Genomic DNA, 17,170 nt, shown 5'->3' on the forward strand with positions numbered 1-17,170 from the left:
TCAAGGTAAGCCCCCAGTTGTTCAGGCTTACAACTGCCTGAAGGACTAGCCGGGTGTCGTCGCTTTCCTCCAGGGTCCTGTCGCAAAGACTACTAGGGTTTTGCTTAGGCACCCCTATTGTGCTCCTGAAGAGGGTACCCCTATTTACCATTCAGTATCTGGATCACCCTGTGACTCCATCTGTAACACAAATTAACAAGTTAACATGTTCCTTACCTGGCTACACCTTCCATGCAACACGCCGGGTATGCAGTAGGGAGGGAAGCAGCATGATCAGGAGGAAGAACCAGAAAGAAAGGACAGATGGGCGGGGCAGGTATAAGTACCTTGCCCCAACCCTCTGATGCGTCAGAAGTGACACATAACCGGCGCCGGAATTTGGGGACTCCCAGGGGGTCCCCATCACTAGGTGTGGCGATATGCCTAATGTGTCACTAGGGTGGCCGCCCTCCTGAGTGGGCACACTGTGTGTGCCGCGGGAAGCCTCAATTTGCATAGTGACATAAGTTTCCCTAGCTGCTGCTTGCACCAGTGACTTGCAGCTGTGAGCTGGGTCCAAAAAACACCAGATGGCGCCAGATTCTAATGAGGATGGTCCTTTCACCTGCTGTTCATTTATTCTTTATATATGAGTCCCTCTGACATTATCTCCTTTAGGATGATCATGGGTGTGCCAAGCGCCCGTGTGTCTCAGAGAGAGGCCTGGTCCAGGCAGAGGCCACAATTTATTTTGCTGCATGTGCTGAAACAATGTATCCATTCCAACTACAAGCAACAAGTAAGGCCCAATCCACTTCTAGAGTGCCTCGGAAGGCACAGCGCTGTGGCACCACAGGGCAATGGATACTTTTATTCACTGGAGCACCTTATGATCTCCACAGTGTGGAGGAACTCTAAAAATGCGTGACTGATGCATTTTGTGTGCAGTGATGCAGAAACTAGCCCTAAGATGTGTTAGTCTTACCCCTGATGCGTGGTACATGGTAGGGCGTCTGGCTTAGTAAAGCAATGCCTCACTTATACAGCCACTGAGAAGTCCAGCAGGTGAAGCAATGTAACACACTTCCTTTCAATGCTTTTCCTGTACATTGCTTTTAGTCTTTTTAGTTTTTCTCCTATGGGAGGTGAACCCTGCCTCCTTTCGCCACATCCTTTTACCTCAAAAGAAAACACCTAAAAAAAAAACCAACCAGCTAGGATTATTATGTTATGTTACGTTATGTTATGTTATTCTATGTTGTGTTATGTTATGTTATTTGAATGACATGATTTTGGTCATTGTTTAAACTTATTGTGGGCATTCTTAAAATTACCAGTAATATTGGGATTTCCAGTGCTTCGTTAATAAAACGTACCATTCTCCCAGGCAAATACTGCTGAGATACAAAATGCACATTTAAAAGCCAAACCAGTAGTGTATACTTTTTGTCATCAGGCAACCCTAATTTGGAAACACTGATCCTCCATTCACTGTCATATGTTCACTAAATATAGTGCAGCTCTATTGTACACCTCTGAAATATGTTCCCGTCCCAAGTACTTCAGGCCAACCTGGATCACACTTTCAATATTAGAGTTGCATAAATACACTTCAGCCTGGGTTCATTCAATCCAGTTCATATTAATGTTAGGTTTTAGCTGAACTACCCTTTTTCCAAATAATTGTATTATGTCACTTCACAAATGTTTGTACATAAAGAGCATTACTTAGCTGGTCACTATCCAAGACCCTTATATAATTATTGCATCAATATGACATCGCCCAACCCACAGTGCCATTACCATATTACCAAGTTTAAAAGTAGAAATTACACAAAAGGAAATTTAATGGAAATATTTTTTTGATGTTCTTTTACCACAGGATACATGCAACACACATGCATACACACACCCCAACAAATATACACAAAAGGTAGTGAACAACCTCTTTGCACAAAATTCAAACCATTCTTGAGGAACACAACACATGAGCGTTACTGAACATGCTCCAGTCAACTTTATAAATGCCAGTCATCTCCTAACCTTCCAAACTCTCAGTTACAGTGTCTTGGAATATATCGAAAGTGTGCACAGTCACATGCAACTGCCCATAATGACCCAGTAATAGTCAAAAGTAAAGTAAAAGGAAAACAAATATTATAAATTGCATGTTTTTGTGTTAAGACCATCCAAAATTCAGACCTTTTAGGGTGATGGTACCCACCAAGACATAGAGGGCCTCATTGCGATGTCGGGTGGACTTGTGCCTGCTCCGACACCGTTGTAGAAAGAAACTACCCGACCACAGATCAGTGGTTCCGACCACAGACTTAGGATGCAACCACCTATGGGCGGTCAGAAACATCCATTCTACAATGGCAGCTTGTGCGGCAGGCAGAAAAGACCTGCAACACAAGCTACCATTGTAAAATGGATGGTTTGAAACATCTCTGCACCGCGTGGCTTCACGGTGCGTGCCACATGGTGCAGGGATGTTTAGGGGGTGCCATAGGTGCTACTCAGGCCCCATAGCGAAGGGCCAGGGGGCCCTGCTAGGGGCCCCCAAAGTAACGTTCCTACAGTCTTTCCAAGTTGGAAAGGCCGACATGGAAAGGCTGTGGGAAAGTGACATTGTAATCCTGTCGGCGGAGCTCCACCATCATTCATGGGATTACAATTCCACTCCTCTTCAGACGGGCTCTGTGAGCCTGTCGGAAGAGGAGCAGAATCCCCCAGCGTGTTTCCCTCTGTCCATCGTCATTGTAATACAGCAGTTGGAGGGAAAATCTCGATGACGAGCAGAAAGCCTCTGACTGTCTGATGGCTTTTCGCCCGACTTCAAAATCGGGCCCAATGTTTTTACTGACTAAATGGTAGTAATTATGGGCATATGTTAGGCACTCATGCCATGATGTGGCCAGTCCTGGTGTAATACTTGAACTCGCGTAATGGTGGTAATTATTGTTATATTGTGACCATTGTTGACACAAGGAAGCCCTTACTTTGCCCCTGTATAAGGAATGGATTAACACATTATTTGTGATTCTAGCATTTCTATAAAATTATCAGTACTGCTTTCTGGGGTTATTGACCATTATATTGCTGTAACCTTTCTGTATCAATCTGTGCATTCACTTGTCTATCATCTATTCATGCGTTCACCCATGCACTTGTCCATGCTCATGTGTATTCTACTATTCATCTATCCCTCTATCCTCTTCCCAACATTGATTATTCATTTTCTTGTCACTCACAATCCCACCAAACCATTGACGCTCTCTCTTATTCATTGACCATACATGCAGCCACACAGACAAATTAGCCAATCAACAAAGAAGCATTTTCACTTATAAAACAGCTAGGTTGATTGGCTTTGCAAATGTTTGCTTAGAATGTACAGGTTTACCATATAGCAATTGAATTTAGCCATAAAGCAGTCACTATTCCCTCATTAGTAACAGAATGGTGAGGTAATGCCTATGTCATTCATGGCATCCACTGTACTGAGACACATTGGACCTGATTAACAAAGGAAGTAGATTTTATTAATTTCGACATGAAGGGGGTCACCTGGCAGAAAACTGTCCGAGTCCTAATTGTCCAAGATTTGTACACAAAAAACACAGGATATATTAGATCAAACCACTGACATTCTTCACATCCAAGAGAGATCAGACTCCATGTGGTCGGCTTCCATATATGGCAGTTCTGTCAATTCATGAAGATGCAATACTAAAATCAGATGTTTCTGACCACCGCGTAAAGGACATGTTACTGGCCACTGAGTACCACATGTAATCTGTAAAGGCCTAGGACCTCATTTCTCCGACACCAATTTCACATGCCTACAGACTAAGGATCTTAAATTGACTATAAACTACCCTACAGGACCATAGATTATTCTCTCCATAAGAATCTGTTAATCGTCTGTACACCAAACAAGTGGTCACACACAGATATATAGAGGCACCAGAGCACTCTCATCATATGATCGCATCACTGACTACAAACTCTTGTTTGTGATGGTAACATTCAAATGCCTAGAACCCCATTGAGATGGCTCCTTGAGGACAAGCTAATTCGAAGTGTGTGCTTATTAAACATCGATAACTTGCCTAGAATCATGATTTCCAAGCTGCCATAGACAAAAATAAAAAGAAAGATATGTTGGGGTGAGAATGTGTTGTGGTGCCTGGACATACTTTTATTTCATCAAGTCACATTTGCAAAGCCAGTAGTTTGCTTCAGTGTTTTCTTTAAAGTTCATCATTGATTGGCAAGTTTTTGTTTGTGGTTGGGTGAGTTTGTAAAAGCAAGCAGAGTCATTGGTGGTTAGTGATGCTGAGTGAAACTAACAGACATCTCAGAGATAACCACCCAGATATGAGAGAATGACCTCCGTCTCACACTTACATGCTCCTCGGGATTGGGAAGGAATGATAACAATATTATTTAAGGAATTTTCTCTGGAAAATTTAATGCCTGATTATCTTGAAAGGATTTTTTGTAGACATGCACTAACTCCATTTGGGATGCCCATTGTTTTACAATTCAGTTAAACACATGCCACAATCTGCTGTGGAATGTGTGTGTGTTTAAAGTTTTTGCTGTAACATTCTCGTGTGCAGGGGTTACCAGTGGGTTGGTTTACATGATGCAATAAAAGGGAGACTTTTAGGTTTCGCCTGCACATCGCTTGTGCTGTGCTTGTGAAATCTCTTGTATTTAATATATCTCAAAAGGGGGCTCCTATCAGGTTTTTGTTAACTTCCCCTGACTGCACACATTTAAAATACTTCCACTAAAGCTGTTCACACTGTTTACGCCCCATTCACTGTCAAGATAAGATCTCTTCCCACGGAAAAGGTCTTCTAGCTTCTAACAGTATGCTGGAATGCTTGCTTTTTATTACTTAGTTGTGTAAAGCAGATGCTTTAGCCTTAGAATGTTTGTGACATTTCCTATTTATGCCTCAGTTCCTCCTTTGCACTTTTTCAACTTAATCTATTTGGTCATTATGATCAAATTCTAAATGTTATAATAAACATAAACATTTCACATTAAACATAAAATTAAAATACACAAGCTAAGCTATATTTTACTACTACACGGGCAGTCACAAGTGCAGTCACCATGCAGACAACAGGGTCTTGATTTGTATGGTGCAGCAGGTGCAGTGGCACCAGGCCCAAACGTAGTGAGAACTCCTCTAAACACCTAGTATTGCTACATTTTACTATTATGCAGGCAGTCCCGATTGAAGCTACCTTGCAGTTGACAGAGACTTGATTGAAAAGGTGCAGCCGTTGCATTAGCACCAGGGCCAAAAGTTGTCATAACTCCACTAAACACCAAATATTGCTATATTTTACAATTAAACAGGCAGTCACAAGCGCAGTTATCTTTCATGCACTATGGTCATGATATGAATAGTGAAGCAGGTGCAGTGGAAACGGGCCAAACAGTTTTCAAAACTCCTCTAAACACATAATATTGCTATATTTTATTTCTAATCATGCAGTCACAATTGCAGTTACCTTGCAGTTGAAAGGGGCCTGATTAAAATGGTGCAAGAGGTGCAGTGGCACCTGGGCCCAAAAGCTGTCAGAACTCTTCTAAACACATAATATTGCTATTACATCAATTAAATCTATTAGTTCCAGCTTTCGTTTCATTTTTCAACATTTTGATTTCAATTGTCTGCGCTATACAACTAATAACAGCACAGCCGCGGTCGGTACTAGGAGTAACTGCAGGGCGGTGACATGGGGAGGGGGAGGGGCAGGGTGGGAGGTAGTAAACTATGGATTACGGAGGTTTACAGGTAAGTTAACATATAAATTAATAAAACGAATTTCGTTGCGTGCACTGCATCCCCAAATGCGATGCTGTGCACGCAACGAAATTCGTTTTATTAATTTATTTGTTAACTTACCTGTAAACCTCCGTAATCCATAGTTTACTACCCCCCACCCTGCCCCTCCCTCTCCCCATGTCACCGCCCTGCAGTTACACCTACTACCGACCGCAGCTGTAACAGCATAATATATTGCCGTTTCGTACCTAAACAAGTCATAACACTTTAACAGGCTTTCTGTAACTTATATTGCACAACTACTCTGCAAGCTAGACCTTATAACAAAAAACAGCTTATTATTAATCACATAGGTGAAGCCTTGTGCATTTACCAATGCTTGTTTTCATTACTCTCTCTTCTAACTTTCTTCTGCCACTGCTCACTATGTTTCCATTCTACGGTCCCAAAGTGGGAGCAACATGTGTACTGAATTCTGATATCACTCAGGCCTGCAGGATTAACTGCTAACAGATGTACAGCATAATAGCTTGCATGCTAGAGGTCTTTGAAGAAGAAAACCAAAAGACACGCAACTAAACTGAATCTTGCATCGCCTTTCCTTCATGCCAATAAGATGTCTGTTTTTCAAATACCAAGGGGCCATTTCCTGGGGAACCGCGACTCCAATGGATGTTGTGAAAAGCCGTCTTCAAGCAGATGGAGTGAGCACAAATAAATATACAGGAGTGCTTGACTGTATATGCCAGAGCTATAGCAAAGAAGGATTAAAGGTAGGAAACATCGAATTCACCATTTAAGAGCTACATGAAATTCAGAGTCCCTGATAGTAAATGATATCATATATTTGTTTCCTATGAGCGTGAATCCTCGGTCGGAAAAAGGGAGCAATTTAAGGAATGTTTTTAAATGTGACACGACGCTGAAACATTTTCTGCAACTTTTCAGTCAACTGCAAACAACTCCACCCACGCTCAAACAGCCAATCAGCAGACACTGTAGTGAATGTCCCCCAGGGAATCGATTTTTCTATCTTTCCATTTTCTATTTTCTAGAAACATGAACGCTAAACGTGGCGTTTTACTGATTTATGTCGCATCTGCTTACAGTTTACTTTGCAAGGAGCTTGTGGTTGGATACGAATGTTAAGCGTTTTCAATGAAGTGTTCACCCTGCTCGGATTTTGGATTTGTCAGAAATTATGGTTTATAATTGTTTGCCCCAATGCTTGCTGATGTCTTACACTGATAGCGAGTTGTTCTGTTTTGTTCTCAGGCGTATTGAGTAAGCTCATAAGATTATTGTACCTGTTGTGCACATCTTTGTACACTACAGATCAATAGTCTTAATGCCAACAAGTTGACAGCATTTTTTATCCCAAAAGCTTTGTGCAAAGTGTGCAGCTGAACGGCTTCATAGTTCAACTATATTCACTTGTCACACACCCAAAATATTTATTAGGATTAGGAGTGTTTTTACTATTTATTAATGTTTATGATGTCATCACTGATGTTTGGTGTGAGGTCATAAGCACTGCATGACAAAGGCTTGAGGTATGGTAATGATATCTTGCCAATTTCAGGAGGTTTTGGATCATTGTCATAATTTTGAATTACAGTTTTTTCCCGAAATCCCTGCCTTTTTAAAATATATTATAATTAAGACACCACAACTTAACCTTCACGCAGATTTTTGAGTGACCGTGCACAGTGCTGGGTTGGCAGCAGGGTTTGCACCGAAAGTAAAAACTGGCCAACCCTTGCTGAGGTGTGATTGCCTGCATGCCCCCAGTTATGTTCAGGCCTTGTGCCCACACCCATTGTGCAGGCTGTTTGTCAGGTCCCATGCCTCCAGCCTGACTGTGCGCACTGAGGCTGGCAGATGGCCAGTTGCTGCATTCTATACACCACACGGTCAAACCCTTCTTTGCAGTGCCTTCAGCCATGTACAGCAGAGCTACCTGCAGGCACTGCACCCAAACTTCAGTGTGGCCAACCACATCTGCTGACAGCTTTTAGCCATTGTGAGAAACTGGGTTGTTGGTTGAGTGGAGTGAAACCCTACTTAGGCAACAGCCTTGTCAGAGTGAACCCCAAAAAGTCACTAAATTAATCTGCTCTTAACCCTGTGGTAGCTTGGCACGAAAGCAGTCAAGGGTAACTTATAGGCAATGTGTAAAGTATTTATGCAGCACACAAACAGTAATAAAGTCAAAATACAACACAAGAAAATTCCCACACCGATTTAGAAAATAAAATAAAATGAATACATTGTTTGATACCAAAACAGCAAAAATCCAATTTATAGAACCAGAGATATGCAATTTAAAAGATTTTAAGTAAGTATAATTCCTAAAAGCACCAAGCACCACTTTGGTAGAGCGCAGGTCAGATAAAGGGACCAGGTTAGTCTTGCTTAAAAAATTACCTCCTAAAATCTATGGTGAAGTGGAGGGGAGCACAAGGAGCAGGGAGACTGTCATGAATGGTCTGCGTTGTAGCACGAAGAGCATGCCGGGTGTCGAGAACAGTCATCGCTGTAGAGCGAAGATCTTGTTGGATGTCGCTGACAGTCGTTACTGGAGATTTGCATTGATGGTCACCGCTGGCTGTTGATGCTGCAGCACAATGTGCAGATCTCACGTTGCTGGTGATCGCTGCAGGTCACTGTAGCGCAAAGAGTTGGGTCTACCTGTGCTTCTATGGGTAATCGGCGCAGGTGGAAAGATCTTGGCACAAACTGTGCCTATTCATGGTCACAAAGAGCCTAAAATTTCAGGATTTTTCCTTTTCTTTAAGGAGGAGCTCAACTGATGCCACATCCTGGGAGGTACCTCTTAGAGATCAGGAACTCACTCCAGCAGAGGCCAGCAGGGTTCAAGCTGGTCCAGTTGTGGGTCCAGGCAGGCCAATTTGCAGCAAGTCAACTGGGCAATTACAGTGGGGCCTCTAGAGCTTGTTGTGCCCTGTAGCTCAGAACAAGAGGTCAGTCACCTAACCTTTGGAGTAACTTCAGTCTGGGATGACAGGGGAAAGTTAGAAAGTCCAGTGTTCCTTCTCAGCAAGCATGACAGGCCTAAAGAAGCAGGGTAGAGAGTCTTATTTCTAACTCTGGTGCCTCTTTTGCAGTGGAATAAGCTTCTAGAGTTTTCCTCTACAGAAGTGTCTAGAATTCCCTGCCACCCTGACCTAATCTGAGATTGTCTGGGGTCAGAAGAGGTGAGTGTTAGGTTATTTATTTTGGTAGCTAGGCCAGTGTCTTTGAAGTTGCATGTGTGGTAGGCGACTGCTCCACGCCCCACCCTGCCAACACCCAGACCTTCTATTGTGATTCTGTCTGAGGGACATACACAAAGGTCAACTGCCAAGTACACCTAGCCATGTGACCCAGGATACAGGCTGCTGGCACCAAAGGGTTAGGATAAGAAAATGGCAACATTCTAACTCCGAGTGAAGGGCCTGATTTCTAGACGGATCCATACCAGACTCATACCAGTCCTAGTACAGCCAGCCCATGAGACATCAAACTATCTATGGAACAATTTTGGCTTTACACAGCAAACTCTGGAGGAACTCCTGTAATGTGGTCAGGGACTGTGCTAGCCCCAAGTACCTCAGGGTGGTGTAAAGCCATATCTGTGCATAGCAAGCTCTGGGTGCAAGCTCTGCACCAGCCCCCATAACACTTTATGAGCTTTGCTTGGACTTTGCCCCTGCAACACAATGCTCTAGTGGCCTGCACCTCCCACTGTACCTCCGAGCTACCTGTGTACAGTTATTGGCCATAAGCTGACTGCTTGCTCAGGGTACAGAGCCTAGCCTCCAGCTAGGTCTTTGGCCGGCACTTGTGCCATTGAACAAACTGTGTCATTGTCCATCCACGGCTGGCCATGGGCACAGGGTCTAGCTTTAAACTAGCCTAGAAATCACCATCCATTAAAACGTATTATAAAATTGTAGCTATCAAACGATGGGTCCAAGCAATTCTCCTGTCTGTATGTGCTAGTATTTATGAGTCTCTTGATGAAGGTCCATAGATCAAGGATCTTATCTTCTGGTGTGGAAGAGTGCAACCAGACTAAGTGTTACTGAGAAAACCTCTCTGCAACTTTGTCAGTTGTCAGTGTCATTTAGATCAGAGAATTTTCTAGATCCACAGTATGAAGTAACCTCTTGACAAATGGAAGATAAAAGTCATGATGCATTCACCATAACCTTAGTAGTAGAAACATTTAAGAAATGCAAAAAAAAGAGTACGTTAAGACTCAGGGTCTTATTCACTGTTTGGTAGAAAGTCTGTAAGGTAGGTGGAGGCCTTAATTTCCTTCTATCCAGTGGTGGATCTGCTGCCATATATAGAGAACCCCAAATAACTGCATGGATCTGTATGGTGGATGTGCATTTGCCACATCAGTGAATGCACTTTCATCACTGCTGAATGAGCAATTTGCAGTTGTGTACCACAGAAAAAGAACAGGAGGTTGATCATTCTAATACCAAGCCTCCCCAATACATAAGGACCTCCTCCTCACTTCTTAAATTCTGCAAGACCAGACTTTTCAATTAGTCTTCTTGCGGGACCATTGAGACAGCCTATACTCAGACCCACCCTCACCACAAGCCTACTCTCAACTTCTCAACACCTGAATACACTCACAGGTGACACGCAGCGCTCTATAAATTCAGCTTATATTACATTACATTAGTCCACTCAGCATTCTGTTTTGCAGGTCAGTAACAAATCCCCAAACATGAGATCTTTGTTGAGAAGTGACAGAAAATGTCACAGTTGGGCAGTGAGCATTCTTTCTTTGGTCAGGGAAACTTCACTGTTTACTACCCTGGCCAGCATACCAAATCATGCTGAAAGAGGGTGCAGAGACTGTTGCAGTGAACTGACTGCCCTATGATGGAGGGGCTGCTGGGGGAAGGATTTCTCATCGCAGATCCAGCTGTAGCTCTGACATCAGAAACCTTGCAGTTCCTTCACCACTGGATGAAATGCAAGTTTGTTGGGGATGGAGCACTGCTAATGAATGACAGAAATCTCGTTCTGTCGCACTCTATATGCACATATCAAACAAATACAATAGTACGGCTGCAGTACATTATGGAGGTATAGTAAACAAAAGACTAAGCCCAATACTTCATAACAGTAATAATTATATGACAGCTCTTTCAGACACTGCAAACCCACTAACACCTCAGGAATAGATGAACACAAGAATAATTCTAACACAAACGAAACAGTGTTTATCAATGATCCATGACCAAACTTACCAATCTTGAATTAACTGAATTCAGTCCAAAGATAAATGTTTGTGCCGGCATCTATGCTCGACACATTACATTTCTCACCATTGTTTGAGATATTTGGAATCGTTTACAGACATGTTTGTAATTGAACGAGAATAACCACCAGCATTTTATTAATTATATTATTTGGTTTATTTTAGTACTAACCTTCCCGAACCAGATTAATATATGCTTGTATTGTTTTATTTTTAAGCTTTTTGATGAGAAGTGCTCTGATGGGACCATCTGTACATAGCATAAAGGTGCATAGGTTGCAAGATAGTCTCATATGGTTCATAAGATCAATTCATTTACCAGCATCAGTAGTTTGTGTAAAATATGTTGCGAGAGCAACAGTACATAACAACAAAGAGCTCAAAATGTCTTCTTTAATTTTAAGGTTTTTTAGGCCAGAGCCTTTGTCCATGACCCATTGGGCCTCAGCACCATGAGGCAGTTGACACATTGATTCATACCCATAGTCCTATGCAGCTGTGTTATCATCTTGCAACCTCACAGCTCTCTAAGATAAAAAAACTCCCCCATCTGGAACCTTAACACTCTCCCTTTCACAACCAAAGAGCTCAAGTTGAGCCCCCAACATCAAAACACTCTTTACCACTACCCAGCTTCGTGATCAAGACTCCACCCTGAGCAGAGCCTAGTGTTAACATAGAAGACATTAACCCCGAGGCACATGTTGGACGTCTAAAGCCTGGTTTTGAGTCCAGCTGAGATTTGGTTTAGAGACATCTCAGTTTCCTTCGGAAAGAGGTTTCTTCCACTGGTTGACAAAATTAGCCTAAAAAGAGGAGGACTGTTTGATTACAAAAACAGTTCTCATCGAGACCATGCATGTGCTGGGTTTCAGCCAGCCATAGTAAGCACAGTGCACAGAACTTGACATATAGTGCACATTCTATTTATGCAGAAACTCTGTACCACCCAAACTGGAATCCAATCAAGGTCTGATTGTACTGCTTATTCATCCCCATCTCTAGCTCAGACTTACAGTAGTTCCGGATTATCTGTAGTATAAATTTCACTCCACCCATCAGAATCAAGCCTTACAGGGAAGCTGGCATACAGGGGTTTGAGCAAAAGTTCAATAATGTCACAATTAACCCCAGGGACCCAGCAGCTCCAAAACTACAGCTGGATGAAATATACCAGACCATATCCATAGTTCCTTAAGGGTTTGCCCAAAACAAAAAAAGAAAATGGAACATGGATCTCAAGACAGCAACAAATGGCTCATAGCAGAACTAGGGGAAGTGAAGAGAACTGACTGCAAACGGCATAAACCTCTGATTATAAAGGACAAAATCTTCTTCAAGAAACACAAGAAATTACACTGTAATTCCTTAAAGTGAGTGTTAGAAATGGGGGTCTCTAGTTGGCAGAAGTAGGTACCTTTGGCCAAATAGCGACCCTTGCTTCTAGTCAGAGTAAGGGGAAAACACACTGTAGATAACCCCTGCTCACCCCCTTGGTAGCTTGGCACTAGCAGACAGGCTTATCCCCAAGGCAATGTGTAAAGTATTTGCACCAAACTCCAGAGTAACACAGTGAAACACCACAAATGGACACCACACAGGTATTTATAAAAAATAAAATTCTATATATAAATTTAGGCAAGACCACTAATGACAAACATCCACATACACAACGATCTCTTCTTTAAAAATGTCTTCTTTTAGATTCTGTACCTCTCTTAGGCCAATATCGGGTGATCAACAGTTTAGTCTCAGGGTTAAAAAGAAAAACGTGTGCAGGGGCTGTATCTCTCTTGGTAATCAAAAATGCAATATCGCCAGTACTGTTCGCTTAAGCACTGGCACAGTCCCTTTGTTATTTGTGCAATCCTTTTTATCAATGAACTTCCCCCGACTGGCTGCGGGCTCGGTGAGTAGTAATTCTATCACAAATATGCCCCCCAAATGCTTCCAACAGAGGAGGGAGGCGTAGCTCAAGCTCCTGTGACAGCCAATCCCGCTCTGTTGCAGACGTGCCCATCGGCGGTCCCCTTTTGCTCCGCAACCCGCCCCCAGGGTAGTGACACGAGCTGAGACTCTGGACTTCAATACGAGTTTTACCTGGGGGGTTGTGGTTCATCGTCTTCACTTGGGCGCTCCCGGTTATATCTGTATAATTAGATATTGAAAATGGGAAGTGGAGCAGGGACACGAAAATCATTATGTAACTTCATTTTATAAAATTTGAAAAATTATAATACTAATGAAACTGTAAACATTATGAAAAGAAATAAGTAAATAAATAATCATAATACATATAGCTTAATGAAATTGTGAACACCTTCTTATATCATAAGGACAATAGGGTGAGAATCAAGGTATCGTTTTTACTTCATCTGACACTGTAATCATTTTATTAATAGGTGAGGTGAAATTTGATAAATACATATTTAGTGGAAGCCTTAAGAGATCCCTCTTCATAGCTAGAAATATAGGAGAAACATAGTTGGTGGCTAGTCTATGATTAAAGCAAATGGCATTCCACCAGGATGTAAAAGTAACCTTCTGAGCTTGTTTCCAATTTGAACTTTTTAAACGGAAACTAGAAAGCAACAGCCAGCAATAAATCTATCATGTGGTAACTTGGAGTAGTGTGAGGTCAATGTGGGGCTAATTTATCTAAAAAGATAATAATTAATGAAAAAGGGATAATAACATTAAAGCATATAGTATTTGATTGGCCTCTTATTCAAAAGATTTGGAAGCTGGTTTGGACTCAAATTTATTAGGTTTATAATGCCTCCAACACTGTATGATGATAATGTGCCTCACAAATTGACAAATATACAAAAACAGATAATAAAAAGGCATGAAGCAAAACCTTAATGTAACTAAGTAAAGTAGTAACATTTTGGGGTAAATACAGGACAAGTCCTTGAGCTTTCTATTCCTCGTGCCTTGGAGGGAGAACCCTTGTGCATCACCTCACTTTGCGAAGAACAAAATAACCAGTGTCTGAGAATCCATCTCCAACAATCCTGTACCATATCACTACTCATTCACATCCCCATATATTCTGTTCATAGGAGAGAGAGGAAGGTACAGTACCTGGCTCTCAAGAAAAGTGTATAATTTACTTGTTGAACTGTGCAGCGGCAGCCGGCACAGGTAAACATGGTGGGGCAGGGTGGGGTGGGAGAAGGGTAAGACGACAGATGATGGAATAGATATAATTAAATAAATAAATAATACCTATTCTGTCATCTGTCGGCTTCCCCCACCGCGCTTACCTGAGCCGCTGCAACTGTGCCCAGAAGCAGGCTTTAATTCTACAGGAACAAAGGTCCCTTACAACATAAGTCAGAAAAAGTAATAAACACAGAGATGCAATGATATCTATGTTATATAAATCCCAATGGAAAGTTGTAATTTTATTTAAATCAGAATAAAGAAACCATAAAAAGTGGGGAAGTACTCAAAAAGGAAAGAAAGGGTGTCTCAAAACTCAGACATAATGATGTGTGGCTGACAAACAATCAACAATTAGGCCACAAAATTATCAACAGTACCATTGCACATCGTTAAAGTAAATATATACACAAATCAGTGTCAAAGTACTAAGGTCAATGGAGTTTCGATTCCTAATGTAGTATTGGGATCATCATCAGGACACATCAAATAATGCCTGAAATGAATGCCTGCTCAGAGAAGGGAGAGAGATGTAACCTTACATTCATAGACTCCATGAGGTGATGGGCACAGATCCTTATGTCAGGGCACAATAGTGTTCGCAACTTGTATGGAGAGTAAGTATCAATTAGCCCATAGAACGGACCTTGCTATGGAAATGGCGTGGCATACATCCAAATATGCAAATACAGCACGATAAATAGCAAGAAGTGACAAAGTGTAGCTCATGAAGTGAACCCCAATCGGTATCACGGATGCAAGTTGCCAGCAGGACACTGGGGTAGCATGTGTGCGATCGTGATACAGATTGAGGTTCACCTTGTCACTCCTTGCTATTTATCGGCCTGCATTTACAAATTTGGATTTGTAAATCTACATCCAAAGGCGCAAAAGAGTTTTCCAAATGGAGCCCTCCCTTACGCACCACCCAGGATCCAACATGTACAGATTGCATGCTTAATCCACCATCAAAAGTGGTTGTGGCACAGAGGCATATTCTTGGTGACCTTGGGCTCTAGATTGTAGAATGTTCTCAGACTAAAACGGTGAGCCGCATCTTTCTATTTACCATTTAGGAAAGATCTGAAAACTAAACTTCTGAAATTTACTTAGAATTAAACTTCACACAGAATAAACTAGTGAATGAAGAACATTGCACAAAGTTTTTTCCTCCATCAGACTTGCTGAAAGTAGATTTTGTTTTATTTTTAATGGTCTAAAATAAACAAAAGGAGTTTCGAAACATTTTACAAAACTTTTATATAATTAAGGTAGTAACAGCATAAACCAATGGAAATGTAGTTGGGGCTATTCTTGATGGCATTGTGAGATATGAAAGCCTTTCGTGAATTGAAGGGAGCTCTGATTTGAGGACACTAGAGCTAGAATGATCTGAATCTGAAGATAGGTAGAGATGGGTTTATGGATGGTCATACTGTCTAGGCTAGGTAGGGAGCTATGGCCATTGATAACTTTAGCTACCAAGTTCAGGAACTTCACATGGATTAGAGGAAAGTGATGAATCCAAGATGTAAGAGGAGGCATATAATATTAGAAGCAGTATAGGTATACAAGGTGTTAAGGTCTTTACTGAAAGACGAAAAACATCATGAAAGAAACATAAGATTATGGCTATTACAAAAACCATCTCTATTGAGGGCCAGAATGCTTTAGGTGAAAGGTTGGTGAGAGAAGAGGGAGGGTTTTGATTATATGAAAGTTAGTAATGGCCGTAAATGTTTTTTGAGGTGATGATAGCAGAGAGTTTAACTTTTTCTCTCACTGGATATTTAGGAGTTGTAGGCACAAAGGGTTGGGAAATTGGAGCTGGTGTATGCAGTGGAGAAGGTGATGGTCTTAGGGTTGGTTGGAGAAAAGTATTTAATCTCAATATTTAATATATTGAATATGAGGTAGTGAGTACCCTGACAACAGTGGATAGTCATAATTTAGAGGCGCACGTTTTAGCTAAGTGGTTAAAGATTTTGGCTGCAAGGAAACATATAGGTGATAAAGATGAGATAATATGCTTAGGGAAGTGGTAGCATTAGGAAAATGATGGCAAAACCAATTGCTGTTGCTATTAGGAGTGGGCTAAGCACCTACAGAGGACAAGGACATTCACACTAGTTAACAGGAGAGCCAGGAGAGATAGTGTGTGCAATGACTTGGAAAAATCTATTGTGATAGATGATGTGGGGACTTCAGAGGATTAAGACCGACAATAGTTAAATCTCGTGAGGTTATACATTTTGGAGAGTGTGATTTCTGTTGAGTGCTTTTTACGGAACCCAGATTGAGGTAGTGTGATGAAAAGTAGGGGTGGAATTGTTTATTTCAATTGCTGATTTCTCTGTCATATAAAAATCTCACGAACAGCTAGCTCAATCAACTCCCAGATTTCTACTACATGTTCACCTATGATAAACAGGCCATCCAGATTATGAACAAATTGATTGACTCAATTCCACAACTGATGTTCAAAAACTGATACAAACCTCGAAATTTTGTGACATACGTGGACAATGTCAATGGTCAGGTAGTCAAACACATAGGGGCTAAGCTCCACAATATTTTAAATATTCTGCTACACAGTGCATAAATTATCTTTATGGCTATATGCAACGTTTAGATTTCTTTAAATCATATTAATTTATTTTGGCTCATGAATTATGCATACATTGTGTAATTTGTGTGCGAGAATGTGCATGTCTGATTGGATGTGAGTGATACCTTTTACCATTTAACCCAAGTCTACAGTATAATGTTTACGTTATGAATGAGTGGATTTTGGAAAGTTCATTAGTTTTCCAATTTTTTGATGTAATAATCATTGCTTTCAAATTGATCAATTTGGTCATTAAATTCCTTTGCTTCCCATATATTCGTTTGTTGACTGCATGACTGAACTGTGCACT

The 17,170-nt window shown here is 41.4% G+C and overlaps 1 protein-coding gene across 2 annotated transcripts in view; it reads left to right on the top strand.

The window, feature by feature from the left end:
- Positions 1 to 17,170, top strand: part of SLC25A48 (solute carrier family 25 member 48) — a 327,922-nt gene that overhangs the window by 275,799 nt on the left and 34,953 nt on the right. The window contains exon 6 of one of the 2 annotated variants that reach the window (XM_085618001.1): positions 6,434 to 6,567. The exons of the other annotated variant lie outside the window; for it this stretch is intronic. Within the exon in view, the coding sequence (XP_085474127.1) occupies positions 6,434 to 6,567 (134 nt within the window). The remainder of the gene's footprint in view (positions 1 to 6,433; positions 6,568 to 17,170) is intronic. 2 annotated transcript variants of the gene reach the window in all.

The sequence above is a fragment of the Triturus cristatus genome, chromosome 7 (genome assembly GCF_964204655.1).
Source record: "Triturus cristatus chromosome 7, aTriCri1.1, whole genome shotgun sequence".
Taxonomy (NCBI): domain Eukaryota; kingdom Metazoa; phylum Chordata; class Amphibia; order Caudata; family Salamandridae; genus Triturus; species Triturus cristatus.